The 24,612-nt window shown below is 34.6% G+C and overlaps 1 protein-coding gene, 1 long non-coding RNA gene and 1 pseudogene across 7 annotated transcripts; 1 reads left to right on the top strand and 2 right to left on the bottom strand.

Moving 5' to 3' along the window:
• Positions 1 to 1,437: 1,437 nt before the first annotated feature.
• On the bottom strand, positions 1,438 to 4,964 carry LOC120208266 (annotated as a pseudogene).
• Positions 4,965 to 5,835: 871 nt separating this feature from the next.
• Positions 5,836 to 10,998, top strand: LOC120208267. Of its 3 annotated transcripts, XR_005524298.1 has the most exons (6): positions 5,836 to 5,926; positions 6,149 to 6,214; positions 6,310 to 6,383; positions 9,788 to 9,864; positions 9,948 to 10,021; positions 10,173 to 10,998. It is a non-coding gene; the product is annotated as an uncharacterized LOC120208267 (long non-coding RNA). The 3 variants fall into 3 exon arrangements; XR_005524297.1 differs by having other exon boundaries at positions 9,948 to 10,998; XR_005524299.1 differs by lacking the exons at positions 5,836 to 5,926; positions 6,149 to 6,214; positions 6,310 to 6,383 and adding an exon at positions 9,493 to 9,565 and having other exon boundaries at positions 9,948 to 10,998.
• Positions 10,999 to 12,268: 1,270 nt separating this feature from the next.
• On the bottom strand, positions 12,269 to 18,593 carry LOC120208265 (methylcrotonoyl-CoA carboxylase subunit alpha, mitochondrial-like). 4 transcript variants are annotated; one of them, XM_039207576.1, is made up of 16 exons: positions 18,206 to 18,593; positions 17,937 to 18,058; positions 17,708 to 17,855; positions 17,371 to 17,508; positions 17,048 to 17,143; positions 16,906 to 16,965; positions 16,558 to 16,650; positions 16,363 to 16,474; positions 15,378 to 15,482; positions 14,858 to 14,994; positions 14,152 to 14,383; positions 13,899 to 14,065; positions 13,594 to 13,722; positions 12,825 to 13,067; positions 12,653 to 12,748; positions 12,269 to 12,553 (listed from the first exon to the last, which is right to left on the bottom strand). In XM_039207576.1, exons 1-16 carry the CDS (start codon positions 18,539 to 18,541, stop codon positions 12,542 to 12,544), a joined length of 2,226 nt encoding a protein of 741 aa, XP_039063507.1. In that variant the 5' UTR covers positions 18,542 to 18,593; the 3' UTR covers positions 12,269 to 12,541. The 4 variants fall into 4 exon arrangements, with proteins under 4 accessions (XP_039063507.1, XP_039063508.1, XP_039063509.1 ...); XM_039207577.1 differs by having other exon boundaries at positions 13,594 to 13,719; XM_039207578.1 differs by having other exon boundaries at positions 13,594 to 13,710.
• Positions 18,594 to 24,612: the final 6,019 nt, after the last annotated feature.

Raw genomic sequence — 24,612 nt, 5'->3', positions numbered from 1 at the left:
GTCATTTGTTTGTCTCTCTTTTGATTATGTCTTAGGAAACTTAATTATCCTGTTCTGTAAAAACCATAATGTTAGTTAAACCCAACACAACATTAGCTCATGAAAGCTAAAAGAAATCCGGCCCAAACGCTTTTTTTCTTAACCTCTTTTGAAAAAAGGTAAATTTTGTATTTAGTCATTCAACTATCATTTTAATTATGTTTTAATCATTCAACTATTTATGTTTTCAAATTATCAGTAATTTATGTTTTGATTTTATTTTAGTCATCATCCGTTAAAAAATTAATAGAACAACTGACATGACATTTTATTTTATTTTTTTCAATTATGACTTGACATTATCATATTGTGACACATCAACATCACTGTTAAGCTTTTAATGATAGGTGACTAAAATAAAACCAAAACATAACATCAATGATGATTTTGAAAAAACAATAGTTAAGTGACCAAAAGAGAACCAAAGTGACAGTTGGATGACTAAATACGTAGTTTACCAAAAAACACAAACTTCAAATAATTGGGTAAATGCTAATTTTGGGGCCGAAACCCCTCTTTGATTCATTATTATATATCACTAACATCAAATTTAATCAAGATCCGATATAACTAAGTTAAAAAGAAAAAGGTAACTTAAAAAAAAAAGAATTGGCCTTTGGATTCCATAGGGTTAGGAGAAGTGGCAATCTCTTAAGCTACCTCATAATCTCATATATAAACCCACACAGGTTTTAGCAAGCAACCGTTTTTAATGAATGCGCTAAGCCTTCTTATTAAATTACCAGACAACACAAAATTAATCCATTTTCTATTTTGAGTACATCTACTTTAATGCTTCCCTCATGTTATTGTTGTTAGCTTTTCTTCTTTAGTCTTTAAATTTTCTTATAGTTATTGATATTTAATTTACTAACATTAAACTGACTTGGATATTGAGATGATCACTCAATTTTCCGTATACACAACATTGACCTTGACCTAATAGATCATCCTACTAGATTAATCGGTAGTTAAAGCTCCCTCCCGCTAGACTAACTAATACTTAGCTCCTCATCGACAAACAAATGAGGGATTTTCTTTATAATACTTTTGTGACGGCCACATGAATTCAGTTTATTTGTAGCAGTCGACATCATTGACACTAACTCAACAACATTGTGATAAGCAGCACCATGTTCTTTCTTCAAAATCTAACAACTCAAAAGAAATCGGTTTCACTTTTGTGAAAAACAATTTCCCAAATGGGTTCACAAAAGGCACTAAAATCCATAGCTTCTTACAAACCGGTAGGTTTTTAGAGAAATTAACCACTTTACCTTTTCTCTGCACTCATACATACATTTCCGCACATTGGATGTTAGGCAGGTTTCACCCAAAAAGCGACGACCAATGCTTGTGATCACTATATTCTCAAGAAAATGATCACTTTCCAGCATATCAAATATGAAAATCAGATTCCTACTAATGAAATTTTCCGAGCAATACGAGTACTTTATAATGTACACGCAAAACACCCAATACCCAAGTATTTAACCTTCGACAAAACTACAGCTAGAACCAAAATAAGAACTCAAGAAACAAGAGGGGTTGTCTGTTAGTCAGATCCCTTATAGCTTATAGTTCCCAAAACCCGAAACAGATACAAGATGAATGCTCATAGTGAAACGAAAATACTGGCTGCTACAACAGAAAGTGGGAGATCCAAAGATGTTAGGCAAAGCTTGTGGGAGGTATTCTCTTCAGACTAAAAGTGGGAAAGAAGTTGCTAATTTCTGCTTGGGTGCTGCAGGAGATCTATGGGAAAGTGTCCTGTAGATGGCTTTGATAGTACTTGGAGTAGTTCTACAACAACCTCCTACAAGCGAAGCCCCAACCTCGCACCATTTGTTTACGTATGAGATGAAATCTTCATCCTTGACTCCTGTATTTTGCTGTCAACAAAAGAATGATGCAGACCATTAAGGATCCACTTTAACACTAGAACAAATGAATTACCGAAAAATCAGTATACTTCGGCTTCCTTTTCCAATTATTTTGCAATTTCCTGTACACTTACGTCCTTCCTTGAGTTTCCTTACAGCCAAATGAAAATACAATTTTATGAAGTGTATTTTAAAGTATGCAGAAAATAGAATTTCCTTACAACTTTAAGTGGTAGCACTTCATTTCATGTTGCAAAGTTCAGAATTAGCAATCAATAAGTGTTTCTTGATATCATGTTGGAAAACAACTTTAAAATTGCAGTTATATTGGGTATATTTTCTTTAATGAGACCCTTTTGGTTCAAATAAGGCGTTCCTACAGATTTCAGACCCTTTTTTCATATAGGGGATATTCCATGTATCGTCTAGAGAGAAAAAATAATATAAACTTACCACCCATTCCTTCCGATCAGCATCATACCTCTCGCCACTATTGGGATAAATAACAATTGGTTTGGCAGTGGCCTGCACAAATTATTAACCAAATAAGTTGGTTGAATCCATCAAAATTCCTAGACTACAACATTACAGGAACAAATTCTTCACAGATGATAAAAAAAGAAAAAAAAATGTAAAAGAAAAGGAGAGAACCAATTATTTGCTAAACCATGTGCAACAAAAAGGTGAGAAAAGAGTATAATTTTGAATCCAGAATGGTTATCAACAAAATAAGAATAGAAAAACCAAAACCTTCTTGATTGCTAAAATCAGATCATGAATAAATCTAGGAGGCGTGCAGTTGATTCCAACGGCAACAACTTGTTTGCAGGATTCAGCAATTGATGTGCACTGAAGCAAAGAATCACCGCTAACTACATTGACACCATCTTTTGAGTTGAAAGTAAATCATGCAGGAATCTTTAAGTGTTCTTCCTCTAACAGTTCAGCATAAGCCTGTATGAAGAGCCTCCAAAATCTTATTAGGAAGAAACAAATTAAACAACAAAGTAGACATAGAGCACTGGATCAATAACACCTTACTAACCAATTCAGGGAACATTTAGGGCATGCAAGACATGAAATTCAATATTTAGTTTTTGTTCCTCGTACACTTCTTAATTTTATCTTAAGGAAGAAGGTATCATTAAGAATCAAATATTCAGCTATACCTGAGCTTCTATCTTGTTTGGAATTGTTTCAAATGCTATTAGGTCAGGACCTGCTCCTGCCAGGACCTGAACCCTTCTGCGATGAAATTCTTTCAAAACTTTCACCGTCACTGCATCACCATAGTACCCACCGGTATAGAGAATATATCAACAAAAAAGGACACATGTAAATATGTACTAAATTTAATGATTTTCATTTTACACAAAAAGATAACAGATTGTGGCGGATAGCCTAAAGCAACAAGATTAGATTTGGATTAAACATTACTTAAGGACATCTGCATAGAGATTATTGACACACCTGTACTCAGAACCATCAGCCAAATAAGCCCCATAGCTGCCTACAGACGCTGCAACTAAGATTGGACGCTTTTTTAGTATCTTACCATCACTAGAACTTTTACTACATCTTTCATAATACATTTGCCTTGCCTCAAGGGCAGTTTCCACGCTTTTTTTAAGCAATGATTCACTTTGTTCTCCGGAAAAGCCTTTCGCTTCGAACCCCTGAATCGTGGCCTGTTAAAGATACATAAATTTGCATCAGTTTGGCGAGAGAGAGAGAGAGAGAGAGAGAGAGAGAGAGAGGAGAGGGAGAAATGTTATATCTGATACCTGATAGGATGCTGTGATAATAATATCTGCACCAGCTTCGAGGTAGTCAAGGTGTACCTGCTCATAATAGTTTGGTAAATGATCTAGAAAAGCACTCTAAACATCACATGCGGTCGATTTAATTCCATTATTCTTTTAACAGATGCTGCAAAGTGACATGAATATTCACAAAAATCATGGATAATCTAATCTGGCCAGATAAATCAATCAACTTAACAAGCGCAAAACAGAGAAGCAATCATATGGATTGCTTGTTCAGCACCTCAACTTTAATCATCAATACATTATGGCATTAATCTTGTTCAGTTGGACCTTGCATACTTGGATAGTATAATTATCTCGAAATTGTGTTAAGTAAAATGAACCCTCCCACATGGGTTAATAAGCCTAGAAGAGAACTAAACTTTCAAAAATCCAAATCCTAGTATCATGTTTATTTGTTTCCCCTTTCTATGATTTCTGAGAGAAATTGAATGCAGACATGGACTACTGACAACAAACTAAAAAAAGGTCAATTCTTTCATCACAATATTAAAATAAGCAATATGGCAGCCCAAACTCAAGCAATTGCTCATAACATTTACCTCTTTGCATCAGTAAAATTTATATAGAAAACAGTAAAACTCAAAACTGAATCGTGACCAATAACCCTTAAATGCCAATGACTTGACTCGCCAGATCAAAACTGGACCACCTCCACACTGTGGTCCAGTGTTATACACATGCATATATAGATATATATATACACTACACTGCATCCATAGCAAAACGGGACAAGTTCTTTTTCTTTGTCATTTTCTATAATCAGAGCCTATTTCAGTTCCATATGAAAATAGATCATAACGCCAGTAGCGCAACAGTGAAAATTCCCAAAAAGACCTCCACCAACCATTCCTCTTCCTTCCACCAAAATGAAAACCTACTTGCATGCACCAAAAACCAGTTCCCAACTTCCAAGTTCCTATTATAAACCACATTGAATTGTATACAAGGTGTAACTAAAAAAATAAAGATTGAAAAAAAGTAAATTTGAAAGATAAGAGAAGAGAAAAATTACGTAGCGAATAAGGTGAGGAGAAGTGAGAAGGCATTTGGCACTCCAGAGAGGATCGTTGAGGTCAGCACCGTGGCGTTCCAGCTCCGTCGCCAGTCCGCCATCGATAACTGCGACGCCTCCCGTCTGGCGGAGGAACTCCTTCATCAATGAAGGTGTCGCCGGGATGTTGAAAGCCTCCATTTCTTTGTTATCGTTTTCTGGTTTCCGCTGGAACTTTGAGTTTTTTTTTTTTTTTACAAAGGAGCTTGACGATATTCGGATGACTTGGAGCTCTCGCTCGCCCGCCCGCCATCGCAAACCTACTTATACAGAACCAACATGTTTACACTTTGGCCCCTATAATTTTTCAATATTACAATATTTACCATTCCAAAGTGTTTTATTCCCATTTACTTCACATGTTTTTCAATAATTTACTTTACCACCATGTTTGGTGAGCGTCATATTAACAAATATGATTAAAAAAACACATGTATATCATTAAAGCATAATTTCATTGGATGTTAAAAGAATAATATAAAAATTGAGGAACAAAACACCAACTTAGAGAGGATATAATTGTAAAATTAAGCAAGATGAGTGGACAAGGCCATCATCTCCCCTGCCCTGTCGTCTTTTGGTGAGCGATGAGAAATGACAATAAATCTCGCCAATGGAACATCAGGATAAGTCCGAGGTCTTTTTTCTAATATGTCGTTACGGACATCAAATTTTATATGCCAACTTAAAAATTTAAGTTAAACATATAGAAACTTGATCTTTCTATCTATCATTGTCGATCATTATTTTGGTTAATAAAATTTAATCCTTAAAAATAAATTAAAAAATCATCACAAATTAAATAATATATTTTTAAAGATATTTTATATAACTGTCGGTTAATAAAAAAAACATGAACTAAGAGAGATGGAAATCCTTTAATAAAAAAAGTGTGAAAATATAAGGATTAAAATTTTAAAATACAAAAACCTGATAACTTGGGAATTGGGATGTGTGTGGTCCATTACCTTCCAAGTGCATTTGTTAGTCATGATGTCACCGACAAGCAAAGCAATCAGAATATGTGTTAGCACGTTAAGATATCCTTAAAAGTTATAAGCTTCAACGGAAAGCCAAGGCACTGCTCTGCTCCACGCTTCGCCTCACGGTCATTAACCGTCAAGGTGAGTTTTATCGGCCATCCCTCTTGGCCCCGTCATAACCGCGTTAACAGTCATCGTCGTTTTAGCGAGTTTTCATGAAATTCACAAGCTTTAACTCGCAATGTCACCCGCTGCCGGTTCCCCAAATTGAATATGAAATTATTTTATTAATTCATCGTTAATTATTAATTTGATTTGGAAATTGGTTTATTGGGGATTTGATTCGGCGTCGTAATTTTGCAGGAAATATCGAACCGAGAATCAAGTTACCGTCACCGCTACTCACGAATATCGAACTGAATCGTATAGGTCGTGTCGACCGTGAGCGATAGCTGACACATTTTAGTATGTTAAATCCGCAATTAATTTTAGAATAATTTATTTATTTAAATTATTTGTCGTAGGTACTGATTCGGATCGACCTACTGCTCGAGCTGACTGTGGTACATGTTATTATCGTCGCTAGCTATCTGTCGAGGTGTGTCGAGGTGTGTCTCTGATGGTGTTATATTAAATTTTGTGTTTACTTGATTGTTTGGTATGTACTGTTAAATTGTGAGATTGATTGTTCTGTGAAATTGGTTGAAATTGTTTGCATTAAATTCAGATAAATATTGTGTTGTATGTCAATATGTCGGATTCGGAATATATGTTGTGAATTTGGAATATCTGATTATTATGATATGTCAAACAACAATTGTGTTATGTGTAACGTGTTATTTATCGGATTCAGATTATGCTATGTGTTTGGACTCTAGAATCATGTAATTGCATTCTTGTTCAGATCAAATCGAAATTTGGATACGATATTCGAGTATATGCTATTCGAATATGTGCCATTTGCATTGAATCATATTTCATATATATGTGCCATTTGCATATCATATTGGGACGATTTCTTATAGTGGAAGTTCAATGCACTCACTCGACGGGGTGAATATCACTTTTTCAGATTCAGTGGTATCTGTCTTTGTGACAGACCCCACTCACATGGTGTGTTTGGTTGGTATATAATGTGGTTATGGGGAACACACTCTTCGGATAGTGTGTTAGGAGTACGGGCGGGTGTATGAGCATTTACATCACATTTAAACTGTCATTACTGTTCATATTTTGGCGTATGAATATTACTGTAAATGCTTCAGACTATGCTTTTACTTGTGATTGATTGCACTGTATAGACATGCTAAGCCTTGTAGCTTACTCCCCATAGTTTCCCTTTCAGATACTTGAACTTAGGAGATTCGGCACTTAGAAAATCACATTCAATATTCAGTTAAAAACATTATTTCAGCATGAATTTTTATTTATATTATTTTTGGATTATCTGATTTGTAAATTTGGGATTTTGGACATTATAGTATTTTGAAACGTTTTTGCATGATACGGAAATAATTATTATTTATATAATTTTTTTTGAATATTTTATTTTAATAAATTATGAATTATTAACTTGAGATTTGTTAGTGTACTATAAATATTATTTTAAGTTTAAAATGGTCATGGCATACTTGGGGGAAATTGATTTAAATTAGACTCTCTAAATTCGATATAATTTCTTTTAGGTTGGATTTAAGGGTAACAATTAGTGGTATTAGAGTCTCGTTCAACCATCGGACTGTGTGGCACAGTCATACTTGGGGGAAATTGATTTAAATTAGACTCTCTCTATTTGATCTAATTTCTTTTAGGTCGGATTTAAGGGTTATATTTAGTGGTATTAGAGTCCGGTTCAACCCTCAGACTGTGTGGCACAACCACAAAAATTTTAACTTCAAATTGTACTGTTTGGACTGCATAAAATATCTTCGAGTCGGATTGGGAATCTTTGAAATAATTATATGATACTATAACTTCTTGATTCCTTTATATTTTATTTTTCAAAACTCCAATTACCAACATTAATGTTAGGTCTTTGACTCTTGTAAATAGTTTTTATGGCACCGCATAGGAGTTCACGATTAGCATTTGGCCACGGTCGTATTGCATCGTCTGAAATTAACCCTTCACCTCCCGTGGCCAGACCCAAAATCCGAATCAAGTTGATGAGACCGAGATTGATAAGCAACCTACGAATCATATAGAAGTTCATCAGGTAAAGAATGGAAACATAATCGCACCTCAGACTCAGAGTGAGGGATCATGGGAATCTGAGGTCAGTGAGACTGTTGAGTTAGATAGTGCTTTGGTGAATCGGGAACTACTTCGTTATCTCCATCAAACTGAGGGTGTTAGGAAACTCATATCGATCGAGTTCTTAACTGCTGGGATGATTGTGTTTGTGAGTAAGACCGAGACTGATCCCGCTGATGCTGAGGACTGGCTGAAGAAGTTGCAGAGACTGTTTGAGGAAATGGATTATCCGATTGAATGTATTTTGAGGGTTGTCATATCACAGTTAGACGGTGAAGCTCAGGACTGGTGGGAATCCGAGAAGGATACCGTTGCGGTCGGACAAGTCACTTGGGAGCATTTTCGTTAGGCATTTCAAGATCGCTATATGGGGGCTGAGTATTTGGCAAAGTGTCAAGAATATTTTATGAATCTAAGGTAGAATTATATGTTTGTGACTGACTATGAGATTGAGTTTGTGAGATTAGTCAAGTATGATTCAGGGTTGGCTTCGAATGAGAAGGAGAAGTGTGATTGATTCCTAAAAGGTCTCCGCCATTCGATTCGTTTAACGGTTGCCTTACACCATGACATTGTGCTAAATACTTTAGCTTGTCGAGCCAGAACTGTTGAAAAGAGTGAGTCATTATCTGTGAGTCCTAAACCCTATTATTTTAATAGAGCTCAGAGGCAACCACGATCACTTACTCAAGCGGGCTTTATGAATCAGTTTGGGAAAAGATCGAGAGTTGATGCGAGTTCTCAGGGTTATTCTAGAGCAAGACCGGTGATACATGTTTCTCTGACTGTTAGTGCTGACAGTTTGGCTGATGATTATGAGATACCTCTGTGCTCTTACTTAACAAGAGGCATCCTGGAGAGTGTTGGACGAGAATTGGAGCGTGTCTTCGTTGTGGGTCTTTAGAGCATTGTTTCAAGGAGTATCCTCTTTTGGGTTCTGGTTCCTATGGTCCTATTCAATCTCATGCTTCAGTTCAGGCATCGACCCAAGTTAGGGATCAGAGTAGACCGAATGGTTCTGATTATAGTTCGACTAGTAGAAGTAGACCAACTCAGAGTAGGGGTTCAAATAGGTCTGCAGGAAGACAAACTGGGTCGTTTTATACTACTCGGAGGTATGAGGATCGAAATGAATCAAACGATAATTAAGGTATTTTCTTAAGCCATTCAATTTCTATTTTGGTAAATTTCGACGAAAAAATTTTCGTTTAAGAGGGGAGAATTGTAACACTCTAAATAATTCCCAATGCGAAACCCTAAAATTTTGGGGAAATTATTTAAATCCCTAATTTCTATTTGATAGCCAAATTGCAAAATTGGAAAGATTGAATCCAATTTCGTGAAAGCTAGACAGTTTGATGACCAACCTTGCAATTAGACCAAAGTTGGTTTAAAACCAATTCTAAGTCTTCTCCCCCACGCGGCTTTGTTCTCCTTTATTTATTTTCTTTGCACAAACCCTTTGTCGTAACCCTAGCTGTGCCCCACACTCCTCCACGCTTCGCCTCGACGTGGTTAACCATCAAGGTGGGTTCTTCGGTCATCCCTCTTGACCCCGTCGTAGCCCCATTCGCAGTCATCGTCGTTTGAGCGAGATTTCGTGAAACCCGCGAGCTTTGACTCGCAATATAACCCGATGCCGGTTCACTCAAATTGAATATGAAATTATTTTATTAATTCGTCGATAATTATTACTTTGATTTGGAAATTGGTTTATTGGGGTTTTGATTCGGCGTCGTAATTTTGCAGGAAATATCGAACCGGGAATCGAGTTACCATCACCGTTACCCACAAATATCGAACCGAATTGTATATCTCGTGTGACTGTGAGTGATAGCTGACAAATTTTAGTACATTAAATCCGTAGTTAATTTTAGAATAATTTATTTATTTAAATTACTTGTCGTAGGCACTAATTCGGATCGACCTACTACTCGAGCTGACTGTAGTAGATGTTATTATCGTCGCTAGCTATCTGTCAAGGTGTGTCTCTGTCGATGCTATAATTAATTCTATGTTTACGTGATTGTTCGATAAGTACTGTTAAATTGAGAGATTGGTTGTTTTGTGAAATTTGTTGAAATTGTTTGCATTAAATTCAGATGAATGTTATGTGTTGTATGTTGATATGTAGGATTAAGAACATAGTTGCATAAATCGCTCAATAGCCCACGATCTACGTACCGTACGCTGCGATCCAAAACGCGGTACGAACGAATTCCAGTTCATTTCAAAATCACGATTCGGTACGACGATCCAAAATTGACTATGGAAGGAGCTATTCATCGTCTTTTTTTTCGATTTTGAAGGTATTAAGTGTGTGTGTGTTTATTTTGAAAGAAAGGAAAAGAAAAAACCGCAAACGAGATTCACCCATCAACCATTATTTAGCAAACAAAAATAAAAAAATACGAGAGAAAAGAAAGAGAAAGGAAAAGAGAAAGATGAAAGCTTATCTGCTTTAGGCGTCAGAAAACTCGAAGGTCACCGCATTCAAAAAGGGTCGAGAGGTAATTTCTTAGATCTAAGGTTTTTTTTCTTGGTTTTTGGGGAAAAGGGTTCTAGATCTAAGTATAGGAGGTTGAGAGGGTTGTTTTGGGCCTTTTATGTCAAGTTCCGGCCGTCGTGGATCACGCAGTTGAGTGGCGGTGCTCTCTCTGTCGATAGAGAATGCAGAGAACTCCTAAGTTCTCTTTTTCTGTTTTGTTGAACAAAATGAAGGCTTAGGGTTTTTTGAAACCCAAAAAAGTTATTTATATTACTATGGATACAACATCTTTTAGAACCTGCGTCTAATAGGGGTTTAATCACGTAAAGGCTCCCTTTAGTTTCAAGTTGTTGTGTTTTGGTACTTGCTCAGAGATTCTGTAACTTTCCAATATGGTTCTTAAGTTTTACATGCATTTCATTTCGGTCCCAAGTTTTTTTTATTTATGTTGTTTCAGCCATTTGACCTTCAAGTTTTGCATGTTCTATTTTAGTTATCTTTATACATTAGGTGGCAATATATACACACACTTAATACCTTCGAAATCACGTTCCGGAGCGATCTGAAATGAGTCTACCCCCTCGTACTGAATTTTAGGGACCTAGCGAATTGCGATCCCGTTCCACGTTACCGTACCGGAACGTACCGCGATCCATGTGACTATGATTCGGAATATATATTGTGCATTTGAAATATCTGATTATTATGATATGTCAAACAACGACTGTGTTATGTGTAATGTGTTATTTATTGGATTATGATTATGCTATGTTTTCGGACTCTAGAATCATGTAACTGCATTCTCATTCGAATCAGATCAAAATTCGAATATACGATGTTTCAAGTATATGTTATTCAGATATGTGTCCTTCGGATCGGACCGAATATCATATATATGTGTCATTTGCATATCATATTGGGATGATTTTTGATAGAAGAAGTTTAGTGCATTGATTCAACGGGGTAAATGTCACTTTTTCAGATTTAGAGCCTCTACCTTTGTGGCAGACCCTACTCATATGGTATGTTTGGTTGGTATATAATGTGGTTCTAAACCACTCTTCGGATGGTGTGTTAGGAGTAAGGGCGAGTACATGAGCATTTGCATCACATTTAAACAATCATTACCGTTTATGTTTTGGCTTATGAATATTACTGTAAATGCTTCGGACTATGCTTTTACTTGTGATTGATTGCACTTTATGGACACGCTAAACCTTGTAACTAAATCCATATAGTTTCTCTTTCAAATACTTGGACTTGAGACATTCGATACTTGGAGAATCACATTCAATATTCAATTAAAAACATTATTTCAATATGAATTTTTATTTGACATTTCTTTATCGATTTTTTATATTATTTTTGGATTATCTAATTTTTAAATTTGAGTCTTTGTACATTACAATATTTTGAAACATTTCTGCATGATTTAGAAATAATTATTGTTTATATAAAATTTTTCTTCGAATATTTTACTTTAATAAATTATGAATTATTAAATTGGGATTTGTTACTTTAAATATTATTTTAAGTATGAACTGCATACTAGGGGGAAATTGATTTAAATTAGCTCTATAGATTCAACTTAATTTCTTTAAGGTCGGATTTAGGGGTTACACATGTGGTTGCCACCGCTGGTCCGACCAGTTTGATTCGTCTTAACACATTTTTAATATGTATTGCGAGAGAGATCATTGTCAAACATAAGGAAAAAAATGCCAAATTGCAGAGATAAAATCTGCAAATATGAAATTATTTTCCAGATCAAATGTTGTTCACATCTTCCAAGAGATTTCTGAATCTATACTCTGGATATGGGATGTTCCCCACCCTTATCTTTCTCTATTTTTTCTCCCTAATGTTTCTAATCGTAAGGAGTCGTTGATACTTACAATGATTTTGTTTTCCCTGTCCATTAGCATATGAGGAGGCTTAGCTCTCTTAACTGCACACCAGATTCGATTGGACACGATATCATCATGAAAACCAAACTCAAAGATGTATTCTTCCACTCATTCCTGGGCCTACACAATTATTGTTTTAAGTCATGTTCTATTAAAATATGACTCTTTTTCAACTACATTGTAGGCAGGAATTATACACAGAGGAACTAAATGACTAACCTCGACTCTGAAGAGAACACTACCGTCTGAAACTTGCTGACCAGCACTGACTTTAAGCCCTTCAACAAAGCCGGCAGATGTTGCCTTTACCACATGCTGTCAAATAAAGCAACTTTTAGTAACCATAAATAACATATTGTTGCAGCTGTTATGGGTAAACAGTAATACAAACCTCCATCTTCATGGCTTCTAGGACTAATACAGGTTGTCCAACTTCCACCTTCGCTCCATCCTCTTCTAGAACCTTAACAACTAAACCAGCCATGGGTGCCACTACAGTTCCAGGAGGGTGGCAGATGTGCTCAAAACTCGTCTTATGCTGTTTTTCATCTTCATCGGACAACTCAAGACCTAGTTTCTGTCTGAAATGATGGTGGTGCAGCCCATGCCATATATGCATGTGTTCGATCTGACCCTGTAACCCCAGATAATAGGATTTTACATGATTTTATCAGAGAGAAAGAACAACCTCAGAATTTTCTGCACTCTAGTTATACTAGATAAAATCTACGGTCATACGCATGCCTGTCATACCTAATATGCTAGGTTGCATGGATTTGGGTACAAGGTCAGACATAGTCTGTCTGAAAAGGTATACCACACATTTGGAGGGGCACCCTCTACCCTCAGAATTTTCTTCTATTTACCATGCATTGGAACTTAATGATAATTGAGAAGTCAGAGCAACATAGCCAATAGCTACAGATGACAACCAGATAAATTTTACAAGTTATTTTCACAAATTAATTGAATCCTTCAAGAGGTTACAAGACTATATATGTAGGCTTGAAAAACCAAGGATTCATCACTGGCAAGATCAAATCCCATATGATCAACCACGCATCAGAACTTCAATTTAGATTGAATAGGCAAATAGAAGAAAACAGTGACACCCTAAAATGTAAAAAATGGTTAAAGATTGTTGCAGAGAAAACATTCACCTTGGTGTAAACAGCTAAACTAACATCCATGGTTACACCATCAGCCTCAACTCTAAAATTATCGTTGCCAAGATTTGATGCTTTGACTTCCAAGGTGTAGTCACTGTTTTCTCCAATCTGTAGATGCTGCTACAAAATCATTAATCACGTCAAAAAGGAAATGGAACAATGGGCAGGAAGTGAGACAAAATAAATATAAAAAGGGAAAACAAAAAAGAGAGTTAAGAAAAGGCACTTTGAACGAAAAACAATTCCAAAACTGAAATATCTTTAACATGCGTCTTGCACTTTAGGTTAGTAAAAACCTGAATTAAATAGTTTCCATCTGGATGATAAGTGACAGAAAGCATTAAATTCTTTGAACCACTGCTATCATATTCATTTTCCCACTCAAGTTCCATGATACTCTTAGCATGATGATTGACTCTGAACGGAGGATGAGTATACCATATGGGAAGTAAGCTAGGATCCCCTGAACACAATCGCAAGTTGTAAATACTAAGAAGATGCAAAGCAACTAGTAATGATTCCATGATAAAATCTAAAGTATCAACTTACCAGAATGACTTTCTTTCAAAGCAGAATGCTTATCGCAGAGGCATGCAGCTACCAGCTTTGCTCCGAATCTAGCTGCACCATATGCTTCCTCATAACTTACTTTGTTATTAGGATCAACAAATAGATCATCTTTATGGTGCTCAATAAAATGGGTTTCTACATTGCCCTCTTCAAATGCCTTATTGTTAGCAAGTTTTTGTAGGAAATTGATATTAGTTGGCACCCCTGCAACCTGCAAAAGAACAAATGATGAGAACCGAAATATAATAACAGTAATTCTTAAAGAAAAAAATGGCATGAGAATATGCTACGTAGTCAAATTAATAGTATGATTTACCAACATTTAGAAGCCATGATAGAAGAGATGATCCATAGAAATCATTAAATTAAGCCAAAAAAAACAAAAGTTGCCCGTGAAACAGTATAATTGCATCACTATTACACCCATATACAAATTCAACGTGGTTACATGAAGAACCATCAATTATCTCCAAACCATTCATTATCCAATCTTCATTTTACGCTTAAAAGCATTTAAAAAGATATCCTTTTGTGTTAATCAATGGCCATGCAAAGGTGAGAGGTTCATCTCATGGGGTACTCACCATAAAATTGGAGCCAAGTTCATGATTGGGCATACATTATAGCACCAATTATGTATTCTTTCAAAGTAAGTTTAGAACTAAATTTCTCAAAAAAATTATACCTGAAACTTTGACAAGCAATCCTTCAATTTGACTAGTGCTGCAGCACGGTTTTCTCCCCATACTACAAGCTTTGCAATCATGGGATCATAATGCATGCTAACAACATCTCCTTGTTCAACTCCAGTCTCAACCCGAACTGTTAATAGAGAGATCAAAACAAGCAGAAAAAGGGAGAACAAAAAAGGGAATAAAATTTGCAGGCTTTGAGGGGGTGTTATCCTCAATTTAGGACAAATGGCTACATGATTCAACAATGATCTTATTTTTTCTTTTCTTTCCAAGAGTAAAAAATGGATAGAAAATATCAAACTGAAGGATGGCCTGGTATTGCCAGAGGGAAACAACTATGTCCAAGAATCCTCCAGAGGTGAATCAACAAGAAGATACTACCTAATAATCTGACATAACTCCTCCAATGTGGCTCTTTTTACTATTAGGAACAGTCTCCAACAGTTAGGTTGTGTTAATTGTTTTATATATCCAAGAAACTGGATCCCGAGTAAAGCATAATAACGTCACCTGTTGAAGAAGGTGGTACCGGATGATAATGATGAAGAAGTCCAGTTGCAGGAAGAAATCCTTTGGGAACATTTTCAGCATAGATTCTGGCTTCAAAAGCATGACCTGTCAAATAATGATCAATCACAAATCCGTGAAGATGGATCCTTAAATGGATATCATAAATATCAATTAATGGTAACGCCAAATTCAGTTTCAAAAAAATAAATAAGTAGAATAGAATACACCATAGCAATCGATATTTTGTTTAGAGATCTGCAGGACATGTTATAGACAATGTTTCAGCATTCAAAAGAATGTTTCATAACTTGAAAGAACCTCATCATATATGTTTCACCATTGATATTGATCATCCGATATTACTATTTCCACAGTTAACATGAGTATGTAATAAATTTTAAGCATCATATATGATCAGATAAACTTTAACTTGTCAACAAGTTTTAAGCATGCATGTAATAAATTTTGCATTAGCATATATGATCAAATAAACATTGAGGCCAAAACTTATACTTATATCGAAGAACAATAACAACTACTACCAATACCATTACCAAAAAGGAGCATATATTAAACCAAAGCGTTTGCCCAGTCAATTCCTCAATGATAATAAAAGCGGGCAAGTGGAAAATATAAAAGAGATAGGTGCAATTTTAGACAAGCGACCCTTTTTAAATGTAGAATGTAACTGAATAAGATATATGTATTCTAAATGTATTTTATGTATATCTATTTAAAAGATAAGTTAGATAACTATTCGATAGTTTAGATAAGTAGGAGTGTAGGACTCCTATGTAAACACTAACCTAATAGGACTTCACTGTTGTATATTCAACCTTTTTAATCAGGCTACTGTTAATAGTTCGAAAGTATGAAGGGAAAAAAAACAGAAAAGAGAAAACCTCTCTTTTTTATAAAACTTGCATTAAATTTCAGATAGAACATCACAAGAAAGGCAGCTCTATTCAAAGGGTAAAAGCTTGACCTGATAAGGGCACCTGAACTTGACTTAAAGGAAGTGGCTCCCCATTTGCAACACGAATTTGCCACTCCACAAGATCTTGACCAACAATCATCTCAGTAACAGGATGCTCAACCTACAAATGAATATGGATACTCTATTATAATTTTGTGAAGCATTAGGAATCAAGATGAAAAGAAAAAGGAGTGATTAAAGAACCTGTAATCGAGTGTTCATCTCCATGAAGTAGAAATGACCTGTTGCAGTATCAACTATAAATTCCACAGTGCCAGCACTGTGATACCCAACTGCCTTTAAATACCACATGGACTAGATATCAGCATTTAGAATTTGGAAGCTGAAACTTAAAATAAGTTGGATGACAAAAAACCTTTTGATTCATGAAAAGCCAGCCAATATAAGCAAGAATGGAGAGAAGTTAAAAATATGAGATGTAAACTCAGAAATATTGCATTACTAAAAAAATACAAATGCTAGTCATCTGATAATGACATTTGCATACTTCAGATTAACAATTATAATTATAATGATTTTGAAAGACATCACCTTGGCAGCAGATACGGCTGCTTGACCCAAGTGTGTGCGGAATTCATTAGTAATGCATGGCTACATCAATGGAGTTTCAGTCAATTTTTTTGAAGATCACGAGTAAAAGACGTGAACTGAAAAGTACAGAAAGCAACATTACCGCTGGAGCTTCTTCGATTATCTTCTGGTGTCTCCTTTGTACGCTGCAATCTCTCTCATATAAATGCAGTACATTGCCAAATTTGTCACCAAATATCTACTTATATCAAGCAGGAGACAAGCTTCGATCAGTACATAAAACCTAACAAACAATGAAATCAATCACAAGCATCTCCCCCCACGCACAGCTTATTACATTTTCCAACACATCTTACAGATTCCCAAAAACTTGACAAAAACAAGCAATTAACCTTTTCCAGAAATGGAGCTCTATTCAAGTACAACTAAATGAAAAGGCAATATTTAATAAGGGTCTAATAGCACCTGAACTTCTATGTGTCTCGGTTGTGTAATGTATTTCTCCAACAAAATAGTGTTTATACCGAAGGATGCAGCAGCTTCGCGTTGTGCTCCAAGAAAGGAGTCAACAAAATTGTTTGGACTTTGTACAATCCTCATGCCCTATGAATGGTAAGAACAAACGTTCAAATAAGATGAAACTTCCAGCAGTCCTAACAACATTCTTAATATTGCAAATGCAATGATTATACACAGAGAATGGAACATAAGCAATGATAAAAACAAATCAGCTCACAATTTACACCATTATTTAATGAAAGAGAAGAAATCTGACAAGTAACTGAACGAGAAAGGAGCAGACCTTTCCTCCACCTCCATGGGTTGGCTTTATTAAGATAGGATATCCAATTTTATCTGCCTCTGACCTCATAAGCTCAATATCTTGCTCGCTGCCATGATATCCCGGCACCAATGGCACCCCTGCCGCACCCATTATTCTCTTCGAGGCACTAACAAGCACAATCACATCATCATCAATAAGCCAAAAAAAAAGCCTTCTAAATAATGGTGGAGCCTATTGGTTACTGTACCTTTTGTCACCCATGTCTCTGATTGCAGTCGCCGGAGGACCAATAAATGTAAGCCCCTTATCTTCAACAAGTTGAGCAAACTCAGAGCTCTCCGATAAGAAACCATAACCAGGATGAACAGCCTAAAATGCTTAAAAATTCATCATATTAAACACCATCCAACTGAGATACTCTTTTAAAAAAAAAAGAAAAAAAAAGAAAACAATAATAAGATCGTAATTTAGATGAATTTACATATATCAAAACAAATTGGAGCTCGAGCAGCTCACCTGAGCACCGGCGCGAATTGCGGCCTCAACAATAGAAGAACCATTCAAGTAACTGAGCCGAGCGGGAGGCGGTCCGATGTGAACCGCCTCGTCGGCCGATTTCACATGGAGAGAGTCTTTATCCGCGTCGCTGTAAACCGCGACAGTTCGAATCCCTAGCCGCTTGGCCGTCCTCATGATCCTGCATGCTATCTCCCCTCGGTTCGCCACAAGGATTTTCTCAATGCGTTGCTGCTGCGACGTCGTTTCCAAGTGAGTTGTGTTAGAAGAAGAGAGTAGCCTTACTTGGAGGAGCACGGCGGGCCTTCGACGGAGGATTGTTGCCATTAACGACATCGTTTCGATTGTAGGAAGGTAGAGAAAAGGAACTCTAACGTTACCGTAAAGTGGATAGGAATGAGTAGAAGATGATAAGCATCGGTTACTAATATAAAATCATTACAGTGTGGATTCCCATAATTGTAAGTTATTAAATAAAAGGGACATTTGCTCCAACGGAGGACTGAGAGTTGCGTGTTTATCGTGAGCGTGACGAGGCGCTTGCCTGGTGTCTATATCCTTCGGCGTTTAGCGTCAAGCTTGGGCCCATAGCCCGGGTTAAATTTTGATTTCTAAAAAAGGTAAATTACACCATTTTTAACCCTCCCTTATCTTATTTACTGTATTTTTAATTTTTTTAATTTATTAATTAAACTTTTGAATTACTCTTGTTTTAATCACTTTAAATTATTTTATTATTATTTTCATATGACATGATATTTTTATTATTAATATAAAATAAGTTAAAATATAAAATAAGAATAAAAGGTGGTTAGATACCACCACTAATCGTCTAGAGCGCCGTAGATGGTAATCACTCGGTCTCAAATTTTATGGGTCACTTCGCCTCGACACCGTGAGTTTGACCCATGAAATTTGGGACTCAGAGGATCAAGATGAATAGAATCATGAAATTTAGGATCGAACGATCACCATCTACGATGATCGACAATGGTCGACGGTGACATCCAACCACCTTCTATATTTATCTTATATTTTCAATTATATTATATTAAATAATAATAAAAAATTTCATGACATACTAAAATAATAATAAAATGATTCAGAATGATCAAAACATGAGCAATTCAAAAGTTTAGTTAGTAAATTAAAAAAATTAAAGTATGATGAGTGAAATAGGAGAGAGAGTATAGTTTAGTGAGAAATGATAAATTTACCCATTTAACAATTAGGTTAAATCACTGTGATCGCACAATTATGTGCTTGGTAACAGATGACTCACTCTTTCTTTTATAATATAAACAAATCATTTAATTAAAAGGTTTAATGCAATAAAATAACTCTAACGTTTGATAGTAGTGTCTAATTTATCAGTATTGTTTTTTTGGAACATTTGGACATTGAACATTTATTTTTGAGTCAAAAATAACCCACGCAGGATGAAAACCGTCAGTCAACTGACGGTCAACGGATGAAACGTGCATGCGTGGATGGGAAAGTTGATGTGGTCGTCCAGGTCATCGAGTTCGATGACGTGGCATTGCCACACCATTTTTTAAAAATTATTATTTATATTTTTATATTATTAATTTGCACCAATCATAGAAAGACACGTGTCACTCTCTGATTGTTCACAATGAAAATGGTAAAATACATGAAAGGGGACTCAAGCATGGGTCTCTCGGGTGAATTGCTCCTTGTTTTGCCACCAAACTAGGCTAATTGCTCGAGTAATGAATGAAACAGATTATATTTAATAGATTTTTCCGTCTTAATTTCATAAAAAAATTGCACCAAAATAAATTTAACCGTTGGTGAATGCTTGTAGAAAAAAATGCACCAAAATAAATTCAACATCTTTTATGGGATGGAACTTCAAATGCCAAAAAACCCAGATCCAAGTCCTCTTCTTCTCTCGTTAAGGTTGCTTCTTCATCGAAACGTCCTAATGTGTCTGAATCAAAACGTTCTATGAAGAAATCCGGCGAGAAAGGGTCTGATTCTACCGATGTTATGGAGGATGAGGTGAAGAAGGATGAAGAAGACGAAAAGAGGCAGCTTTTCCAGCGACTTTTTTGTGATGACGACAAAATTACTGTTTTGAAAGATTTGTTGGATATATTGGCCAAAAAAGAGGTTGACCCATTTGTTGATACACATGCCTTTCATGATTGTGTTAAGGATTCGATTCACGCTGATGTTTCGATAGCTTAGTTGATGTAAAGGTTAGGAGGCTGAGGAAAAAGTTTGAGAACAATGCTAGGAGGAGCAAAGATGGCGATGATCGAACGTTTTCTAAACCCCATGAACAACAAGTATTTGAATTGTCCAAAAAGATTTGGGGTAAATAAGGAATCGTAAAAAATATCGATTCTTCTGCTGCAAAAGCAAAGGGAAACAACAAGGCATCAGATACATTGAAAGCAAAGCCGGTCGCTTCAGCTGATGAGAAAGTGGATAATGGGGAACTGATGGAGGTTGATATCAAGTCGTCCAAGAGTTCGACTAGCTTGTTCGATAAGAAATCTGGCGTGGGCAGTTTATAAGATGAAATTTTGAAGCATGTATTGCATATGGATGGGAAAAAAAGAGAACCGCTTTAAAGGAGAAATGGAGGAAATTACAGGTTGCTGAGTTGGAGCTGTTTTTTGAGAGGAATGAGTTGGTAAGGGAACAAGCCAAATTGATGTTGGAATTTTGTCTTTAAGTTTGCTATAACATTGCAGTAATTTGTATTGTTTATTGCTTCTGCTGAGTAGCATATTGTCAGATGTTAATCGTTAGTTTTATATCTAATGCTTGTATTTGCTTTATCTGGATCTTTAGTTTCAGTTTCCCATTATATACATGTGTCCAGATGCATTCGAATATACCACATAATCTTTTGAATGTGAAGAGGGGATGAAGAAGTTATTTGATAAAATGCATGAGACATAACATATATGTTAAATAATTTATAATACAAAATATAACTAAATGAAAGATTTGGCTTGGTGGTTAAGTGAACGCATTAGCAGGTTCAATCCCTCACAAAAGCATATTTTGTTTTAAACCAATATGATGTCATCATCATCTTATTGGATAGAAAATATTAAATAAAAATATATTAATAATATTTTATTTTTTATTTAAAAATCTGACGTGGTAGTGCCATGTCATCATTTATCATGATCTGGACACGCCACATCAACATCTGGGTCTACATGTTCTTACTTGGTCAGCACAATGCGTTGACCGTTAGTTGACCAACGATTTTCATCTAACTAAGGTTTTTTTGACCCATAATGAAACTTTTGAGGGTCAAATGTTCCAAAAAGAAAAACAATATAAGAAAATTTGACAATACTGTCAAAAGTTAGGGGTATTTGTTTGTATTATACCTAATTAAAATATTATTAAAAACATATTACTCTGTCATGAACATTGAAACATACATGTAATGTAGTCTAGTGTAATAATATTTTAAATCTCTAAAACTTATACATTATATTAATTTTCTTCTAATTCAATTTTAATATTCAAACTTTCATTTTTTAAAAATCATATTTAATATTTAATATTTAATTTTTATTTTATTTTAATATTAATCGTTAATTTTTTAAAGGCGAATAAGATAACGAAATAAAATCAATGTAAGCGAAATGATAAAAGAAATTGCGGACGACAACATTTGAGCCTTGAACTTTAGGGAGTAAAGCCAAGCATTAGACCAATAGGATAAGCAATTTAACTAATTATTTTCACCGCAACATGTATTTAACCTATAGTCGTATTTTACCACAAAATAATTTTGATTAAACTTAAAGTCCGAACATAGGATCTTTAACTAATTATATATTTCATAGAAAAAGCTTTAATAATTATTCAAGGAATGATTTCTGCTCGAGATATGGGGATTCCAAGAGTTATAATAGAGAATGACTCCAAATTTATTATTAAAAAAACCAAAAGCGAGAAGGAAGACATGTCTGATTGTTCCGTGCTCACTTTTTTTTTACATTAATACAAAGCAATCGATCCCTTTTGTCAAAAAAATATTATTAATAATTAATATATATATATATTTTAAATTATTTTAACTTTATTTTAGAATAAATAATTATTTATATATTTTAATACAATTAATATTAAATAATTATAAAAAATTATATTATATAATAAATAGTTTAAACTTTATATTCATTTAATTATTTAAAAGATATAAAAACTTTTTTATTATAAATTTAATAAGCATGATTTTTAAATTTATATTCCATAAATAATTAATTGATTTAATATTAATTAAATAAAAATAAATTTTAAACTATTTTTGATAGAATATATATTTTTATAATATTTATTTCATTTTAAATGATTTAATATTTATATTTTATCATAAATAAATTTTAGAAATTTAAATTTTATAATGATTTAATATTAATTTTATAAAGAAATATATAACTAATTATTTGATTATTTTTATTGATATATGAAGTTAAAATATTTAGTTTTTGAATTAACAATTGTATAAATTAATTATTTATATTGATGAAATTTGTAGAGACTTTTTTTTTCCCGAACATAGTAGCTAAATTGTGTGATATGTAAGTACAAGGTCCCAAGTTTGATTTTGGACTTAACTAGAATCTTTTTGTTTTGTGATATTAGTAAAATATGAGTTTATAGATTTTGTTGTGAAGTTAATTGAAATTGACCACTTAGATGAAATGCTCACGTGTAATGACCCAAATTTCTGAGTTAATATTTTAGTGTTGACATGATAATCTATTTAATAGGTATATTATAACATTGAGGTTCACTGGTTTGAATTTGTGTTCAAGCGAGTAAGAAATTGACCTTATTGAAGATAAAAAAAAAGGATTTTAAGCTTAAGATGATAGGAAAGGGAACTCAAGTGTAATTTTCCCATTTAGGACAAACATGGATGATATGAGGAGAATTTTTAGCTAACTTCACGTGGCTTTCTTTCTTCCCAAAATGTTTGTTTCTTCTCTTTCTCTCCATCTTTCTTTTTTATTTATTCTCTTTTTATCCAAGCTAGATAACTTAGATGAAATGCTTTATCTTTCTCTATCATTAACCCCTCATTAAAAAAATACAAGGTAAGACTTATGACCCTTGGATCATAAGCTCCAAGATGAGCTCACCATCTTTTTTAATGGTGGCCATGAGCTTATTTGGAGGTTTGAGAAGGTTTGAGCTCCAAAAGCTTTTTCTCATTATTACTATTAGATTTTTGTTTAGTCTAGTTGTTGTTTAACAACTTCTTTTCATCATTTTAATGTATGAATCATTGTTTATCTTTTGGGTGGTGGAATATGGAGTAAACCCCCCCATAGAGCAAGAGCTAGGAAGACTTGGTTCTATGGTGAGCTTTAGAGGTATTTTGGTAGCTTGGAGCATGAGGTAACATACTCTAACTCTTTTTTTACGACGTGTATATCATATACACGATTTTACTTGCTTGTATGGGGTGGTGAAGCATGCTAGGGGTTTGGGTGCTTGATGATTTTTTTGAATGCTTTGAATGTTATTTTGGTGTAAAAATGATGTATGATGACCCCTAATAACTTTCGTAGGCTTTAATAACCGACTTAGGCCTTAAACAAGTGTTTGGGGGGTGAATTTGTGGGTGTTTCCATGTGAAACAATGTATTTTTGGATTTTAGTATTGATATTGTATGAAAAATATAGATACTATTCATTTCTGAGTGAAATTAAGCTATTTTATAAGGGTAGTATCGATACTGTAAAAGGTACTACCGATACTACTCCTTTAAAAATACAAAGGGTGATTTTCGGGCCATTTCAAAGTTAAATTTGATATCGAAACGTAAGGAAGTATCCATACTACTTGAAAGAGTATCGACACTACAAGTATGGTGTAACACCCCAAGCAATGGGCTAGAGACAAAAATGTAAGGATTTAAAAATTTGTGGGTTAATTGGAATAAGTTGAACAATTTAAGGAATAATTTTGGATATTGTGCTTAGGATATAATTGCAATGATGGGAGAATAGAAGGGTAAAGAGGTCTTTTATCATGATATGAATTTAAAATTTATTTTAAAAGATATTTAAGCCTAGGAAGATGGGAAAAGAAGAAGTATCTGAAAAAGTTGGCTCATTTATCTTCTTATTCTTTTGTGCCATGAACTTCCATTTCCAAGGTGAGTAATTTACAAGTTGTTTGTTTCTTGAATTTTAAGTTTGTTTTTGGTATTGGGTAATACATAAGCTTAAGGAAAGCTTAAGGTTGCTTAAAACTAAAAGATGGTGAATTATTGATGAATTATGTAACATCCTCCATGCCGGGTTAGTGATTAATTTGCAAAGTTTCAACATTTGGTGATTAAAGTAGAATAATTATATAATTTAAGAATAATTGTTAGTAAATATGAAATGAA

Source organism: Hibiscus syriacus, unplaced genomic scaffold (genome assembly GCF_006381635.1).
Source record: "Hibiscus syriacus cultivar Baekdansim isolate YM2019G1 unplaced genomic scaffold, ASM638163v2 tig00016106_pilon, whole genome shotgun sequence".
NCBI lineage: Eukaryota > Viridiplantae > Streptophyta > Magnoliopsida > Malvales > Malvaceae > Hibiscus > Hibiscus syriacus.
The sequence above is the reverse complement of the archived record's forward strand: the minus strand, read 5'-3'. Positions and strand labels throughout refer to the sequence as shown.

Bases quoted from the DNA above. Each gene is read 5' to 3' on its own strand.
- LOC120208265 (XM_039207576.1), bottom strand. From the start codon at position 18,541: ATGTCGTTAATGGCAACAATCCTCCGTCGAAGGCCCGCCGTGCTCCTC. The intron at 14,066-14,151 runs GTAAGTTGATAC...GATTGTGTTCAG, and splicing joins TTTGAAAGAAAGTCATTCTG to GGGATCCTAGCTTACTTCCC. The intron at 13,723-13,898 runs GTTTTTACTAAC...ATGATTTTGTAG, and splicing joins ATGGAAACTATTTAATTCAG to CAGCATCTACAGATTGGAGA.